General features: G+C 37.1%; 2 protein-coding genes across 2 annotated transcripts in view; both read left to right on the top strand.

The window, feature by feature from the left end:
* Positions 1-2980: 2980 nt before the first annotated feature.
* Positions 2981-4188, top strand: LOC107552459 (reprimo-like protein). The gene has a single exon (XM_016234341.1). The coding sequence runs from the start codon at positions 3239-3241 to the stop codon at positions 3581-3583; it is 345 nt and encodes a 114-aa protein (XP_016089827.1). The 5' UTR covers positions 2981-3238; the 3' UTR covers positions 3584-4188.
* A 2405-nt stretch (positions 4189-6593) lies between these two features.
* The window catches only part of LOC107552441 (integrin beta-3-like), an 11364-nt gene continuing 11308 nt past the window's right edge, over positions 6594-6649 (top strand). The window contains exon 1 of the mRNA XM_016234324.1: positions 6594-6599. Within this exon, the coding sequence (XP_016089810.1) occupies positions 6594-6599 (6 nt within the window). The remainder of the gene's footprint in view (positions 6600-6649) is intronic.

Raw genomic sequence — 6649 nt, 5'->3', positions numbered from 1 at the left:
TAGGTTAACTTGATTTGTTGTTCATATATTGTACTTAAAGGTGCTGTTTGTAGGATTGACACTGAGTGGTTGAACTAGGTATTGCAGTCCAAATTCAAAATATTGGAGATGGTTTTTTTCACCTGGCCCCTCCTCCTCAGACTTGATGCACACGCAGGTTGCCAGATTGATGACACCAACAGGAACGAGCGCAGCTGACGATGGAAAGCATTGAACCTTACACTGTAAGTTGATCAGCTAATGTGTACGTTTGCAATATTTGTATTGTTTGTAAATTATAAACCACCTCATGTGTATTTTTATAAATCTGAATCTGCGTCTCCTTTCGGAGGCTGCTGCTGCGTCCTCCGGAGGTCGCATTTGTCGGCCGCATACATTGAGGCGGCCCAGTTGTAAACGTAATCAAGTAGACTGTTATTCATTGTGAGGTGTAAAATACTATCATTTATTTCTTACTTTGAAATCTAATGGTTTATTTTCTCAAACGAGACTGCCTCAGTGAATTATGCATAAATTACACATAGACAGTTAAGCCCGTTATGCCGAAAACATAAGCTCACTACTCTGCAAATCCACACTCTGGAGTTAGTATTTTTTACTTTTTTCCTTGCCCCTAGTAGCCAGGATATATTAGTTAACCAACTTTAGCTAATTACTTTCCTGTCAAGGAGAAAATTTGCCAAATCAGATTGTACTTAAAGGTGCTGTTTGTAGGATTGACACTGAGTGGTTGAACTAGGTATTGCAGTCCAAATTCAAAATATTGGAGATGGTTTTTTTCACCTGGCCCCTCCTCCTCAGACTTGATGCACACGCAGGTTGCCAGATTGATGACACCAACAGGAACGAGCGCAGCTGACGATGGAAAGCATTGAACCTTACACTGTAAGTTGATCAGCTAATGTGTACGTTTGCAATATTTGTATTGTTTGTAAATTATAAACCACCTCATGTGTATTTTTATAAATCTGAATCTGCGTCTCCTTTCGGAGGCTGCTGCTGCGTCCTCCGGAGGTCGCATTTGTCGGCCGCATACATTGAGGCGGCCCAGTTGTAAACGTAATCAAGTAGACTGTTATTCATTGTGAGGTGTAAAATACTACAATTTATTTCTTACTTTGAAATCTAATGGTTCATTTTCTCAAACGAGACTGCCTCAGTGAATTATGCATAAATTACACATAGACAGTTAAGCCCGTTATGCCGTAAACATAAGCTCACTACTCTGCAAATCCACACTCTGGAGTTAGTATTTTTTACTTTTTTCCTTGCCCCTAGTAGCCAGGATACATTAGTTAACCAACTTTAGCTAATTACTTTCCTGTCAAGGAGAAAATTTGCCAAATCAGCATTCGTTTTTTAAACCTTTGTCTATTTTAAGCTGTCTCCATCTCTCAAACGCATCTCCAATATTTATTCTGCTTTTATTATACCGTTGTTGATCATGAAGTTTTTGGGATGATGTCGAGGCTTTTTAGGATGGGCAAAAAGTTCTATTTCAAGCTCTGACCCCTTTCGTTTGCCAGCTTCCATGACTGAAATAAAATACGCTGTTAACTGGCAACCCGGGGTGCTGAAATACAATTGGGTAAACTGACAGTGGGCGGGTTTCACAAACCAAAACAGAGACCGACATTCCGGCCCGGAACGCACATTTTCAAAGGAGAATAACTGACTGTAGCATTGTTTTTCAGATTAACAAATATGTTAACTTAGCATGTTTCTTAAATATCTGCAAACATATTATGGTATTTTTATGCTTTAGTAGAGTCAAAAACTTACATACAGCACCTTTAAATAATTAAGTTCACTTGTTCGTTTTACTTAGACACATTATAGCTAATGTAGGTTAGCCTCTTAATAAAATCACTATATGTTCACTATATCATCAACAACAAATAAACCATTTATTATCTGATGCAAATTTTTTCATGTATTTATTGCTTTAAGGAATGTGTTTTAGAAATGCAAAATCAAAGCAGCCAGAGTAAAATTAAAACTTGAAAACTCAAGGGTCAAGAGCCCAACTAAAGCAAACACTGATCTCTATCACAGTGATATCAGACTTTACTAAACTTTTACTTTTCACAAAAACATTAACATCTAAACCTCTGTTAAGTCTCAACAAGAAATTTTTGTATGGACATTATTATGTAATAGTATGAAATGAAGTTAAACTGGTAAGTGAAGCTGCTGAAATCTTGAGAGATGGACAAAATGAAGAGAGAATTATCGACCAATCAGTGCATTAGTTCTCTTGTTGCCAGGCAGAACTGTTTAGTCAAGATCATTTAAGTAAAGACAACATTTGGGTTTACAGTGACTAAGATATATTATTGGGAAATATAGTGACAATTGATATTTTTATGCATTTTATGTAAGTAGTCTGCTATATTGTCTATCTAAATATCAGCAAAGAGCATAAGTTTGGGCCTCTTAATAAGTTTTTTTTTCTTTCTGTAGTATGATAATATGAGCCATAAAAGCTGGATGTATTAATTTATATGATACTCACAAAAAAAAAAACATATGCAAACTGTTTAAAAAAAAAAGATTTTAAAATGTTTTGTCTAAATGTTTAATAAACTGTTAATTAAAAAATCGGGACTTTTATTTCAAATGTATTATGTCATTCAATGCCATGCTTCATTTTTGCACTTGCTTCACTACAGAAACGCTACAAAAGGCGATGTCCATTGGAATGAACGCTGGGTCGCTGAGTTTGAAAGTCTTCCAAAAGCACTTTACTTTAAGAATCATAGAAAGGCGTGTGCTTCTGGTGATTTGGGTTGACATTTTTGACCACTGGATCAAATCCCATTGATTAGAAGACCCTCTCCAGCTTTGCTGACAGAGAACGGTCTCCGTGGCGACATCCAGGCTGATGGCGCGCGCTCTCTCTCTCCCGGCCCCCCACCCCCTTCCACATGGAGCCCAAGCGCACACGAAACCTGCGCGCAGGTCTCAGCTGAGTATCATTTGCTTTAGAAGTGCCTTGAGCGCTCATCGCGCATCTTATTGACTGCTAGTTGTGAGAGAACGCTACAGAATCAAGCACTATTTTATCCAGTTTGCTTGTAGATTGATGGTATGAACTATCAAATGATTTTAGGAGATACTTTTATTACTTTTTCTCCTCATGAATCTTACTCGACGCAACAGGCAGTTGCAGAAAGTGAGTTGATGCCATAAGAGTCTCGACTGTCGTCGGCTTCAGTTTTCTGCGTCTCCGCTCAGGATGAACGGAACGTTTTTTAACCACACGGCGTTTACGCACGGCGTTCTGCTCAACCGCAGTCAAGAGCTCGCGGGGACACTAGTTGATTGCTGCACGGGGAACGGGAGCGAGGTAACCGCAAACGACGGTGGCGGGTCTTTAGTTCTGGCTCAGGACGAACGCAAGCTGTTCGTTACGCGCGTGGTGCAGATCGCGGTGCTGTGCGTTCTTTCACTCACCGTGATGTTCGGGATCTTCTTTCTCGGTTGCAACCTCATGATCAAGTCCGAAAGTATGATCAACTTCCTAGTCAAGGACCGGAGACCATCCAAAGACGTCGAGGCAGTGATGATCGGACTGAGTTAGCCACGGGTGTCACCTGTTGACACCCGATTGTCCTCAGACTGGAAGCCGAAGATATGCAACTTACATTTTCACTCCCTTCGCGTTCCGGAAAGAAAAGGCGAGGTGGATGAACTGAAGCAAAGATGACAGATATAAAGCTGCACGTTTACGAAATGAGAATGTATTTATTCATGTTTACGTAGCTTTTTGTATTTGAGGTCATTTTGCTTGTGATTTTTTACAGTGAAGTGTTTACACGTTTTTACCTAAAAAAAAATCAAAGTATGTATTTATTGCATTGTGTTTGTTAAAGTCTGCAAATGATAGGCTACCGGGAGGGGGTTGGTCGTGCGAAACGAAAACTGTAGCCTACTTTGGTGCACCTATTCTAAAAGTTGGTTATCTAAAATACTTTTAACAAGTGATAGACGTGTGCTTTTTCGACGGACCCGCACATAATTGGTCGTAATGGAAAGCACAACGTGTTTGTCATGGTGACTTCCTTTGGTGAGCGAAATGTAGCGACAATACAAAACGGTCTAACACGTATCATTACTGAAAACCCTGTTGAAACATTCTTGCATAAAAAAAATGTTAATTTACTAAAACCCTAACAATCTTATATTTTGACTCAAGCCTTGGTAATGGAAAGCACAACGTGTTTGTCATGGTGACTTCCTTTGGTGAGCGAAATGTAGCGACAATACAAAACGGTCTAACACGTATCATTACTGAAAACCCTGTTGAAACATTCTTGCATAAAAAAATGTTAATTACTAAAACCCTAACAATCTTATATTTTGACTCAAGCCTTATTACTGGAAATATTCTGACTTCCCCAGTCCCACCATCCTGGTTTGTACTAGACAATCACTTTCAAAAGCATGTTGTTTTGTGAACGGTGACTTTTGCACCTTGAACTACAGCTTGAATTGTTTTGATTTTGAAGATGTCACAATGTATTTTTCTTAAGTTTAACTTGTTGCCGAGAGCAGTGAGGGGGGAGATGCTCATCTGGTTGCGCACTTGCACGTTTTCAATGCCTCCTTCCCCGATCACACCAGCTGACGTCTCTCCCTCTGCATGCGCGGTGCTCGGTGTATCAGGCACTTTCTAGCTAAAGACCTCAATGCTGCATGGAGTATTTTGTAAAATGTATTGACTGGCAAACTTGAAGTTGTGCAGCATGCTGAATTGAATAAAGCTGTTTAAAACATTTCAGTGCATTTGTTTATTTATCTTTAAAGGCCAGACATTCAGAACTGAAATAACTGGCCAATTCTGGAAAATAAAAACAATTAAAAATCCATAAAAAAAGGTTGCATAAGTAGACTTTCTTATGGTTAAATGCATATCTTACATATTTGCTTCTTCATGCATCTTCAATAAGTTTTTTGTTATTCAATGATGCATTTTATCTGTGGGAATCCTTTTTTCTCTTCATTTTTAATTATGAATTGAACACATGGGCATTAAGAAAACTGATTTTAGAAAATAATAGCATGATAGTATAAAATAATCAGTTAAAATTTTATAAGTCAGAGAAAAGAAATGAATATTTTTTTTTAGGATTCTACAAAATTATATTCTATTGTCCTGAGGTATAGACTACATGTAACCGATGAATCTGTTTGCATTACAAAAAATGCATACAAAATAGGTATTTTACACATATTAAAGTAAAAGACCTTCACTTGAGCGAGTTGTGGAGTATGATGCAACTTTGAAATGTTCAAAGAAGGGCTGTGTTTAGACTGAGTCAAAAGTAATAATTACGTTGCCTAATTTTTCCTTTTGACACTCTCTAAAGCAAATAACAAGGCTTATTCACTCGGCTTTGATGAGAAAAATTATTCTTTGATCATAACTTATTTAAAATAATAATAATTATGCTGCATGCAAAAGCATCTCACCATCTAAGCCAGACTCGCTGTTGCTTTCACAAGAGATGTAAGCAGATCTAAGAAGATGTAGTGATCATTTTAAACATTTGCATTTTAAAGATCAGGCTTAATTATTCTGATTCATTTGGCGTAACATACACACTGATACAAGTATCATGAGGGCCACAGAACGAGTTTGGCACAACATTATACATTGTAAACATAAAGCAATATCTACAATTGTTAAACAAGCGAAGGTGAAGCAAGGAAAACAGGAAGGGGGAAGTGTGAGGAAGGCGTTCAGCATTGTATTTCTGTAGAGGAGATCTGAGCACTGTCTCAGACTTCTGTCTCCTGCTCAACGCTGAGATATGATTTTTACTTCCCTCTTATCCCTTCCTCCATTTCCACTTCTTTTAATGGACTGTAAAAATGGAGATAAGTAGAAGGATGGAAAGAGAGAGAGGAAAAGAAAGAGATTCACAGAGCTAACCTGTTTCAGACAATATTAAATTGTATAAGCAGTGAATCAGCTTTGCAGTGTCAGAGCTGGATGCTTATATACAATAATTGGCCAAATAAAAAATTGAGGAGCATGCACACATGAATTAGTGCACAATTAAAAACATCTGTCTATGATTCTCTCTTTGTGTTTACTGACAGTTTACTACTATTCGCTATTTTCTCTTTATATATATATGTCACAATGCAAAAATCGAATTAATCTCCAAAACTAATATATATATACACAGTATATATAATTAATAATATATAAATAATAATAATATATATATATATATAATTTTTAGAGTATGCATTAGTTTTTTGCATTGTGACTTCATTTTTAAACAGTATACAGCCAAATTCTTATTCTGTTTTTACTCTTCTACATATTTTATTATACATGACCATACTGTACTTTTTTAATGCTTTTATTTACTGCTTTATCTTATAAGTTTTGAGCTAAAATCATGTAAGGATGTGATTTTCAGTCAAATCTAGGAGAATTTCCACCTGATGCAGGAGAGAAATGCAGAAATTTGCTGTGAATGCAGTCAACATAGTGGAAGTGAATGTTTGGAATGCTTTTCTGCAACATTAATATGAACACTAGATAGTACCAAACACTTAGTTCAACTTTAATACACATGAACGTAATAAATGGATGAATAAATAAAACAAACAGAGAGTAGAATACATGGGG

This window comes from Sinocyclocheilus grahami, unplaced genomic scaffold (assembly GCF_001515645.1).
Source record: "Sinocyclocheilus grahami isolate Dianchi unplaced genomic scaffold, SAMN03320097.WGS_v1.1 scaffold451.1, whole genome shotgun sequence".
Lineage (NCBI taxonomy): Eukaryota > Metazoa > Chordata > Actinopteri > Cypriniformes > Cyprinidae > Sinocyclocheilus > Sinocyclocheilus grahami.
The sequence above is the reverse complement of the archived record's forward strand: the minus strand, read 5'-3'. Positions and strand labels throughout refer to the sequence as shown.

What these genes read in the sequence shown, in the direction of transcription:
- LOC107552459 (XM_016234341.1), top strand. Translation starts at nt 3,239, where the DNA reads ATGAACGGAACGTTTTTTAACCACACGGCGTTTACGCACGGCGTTCTG.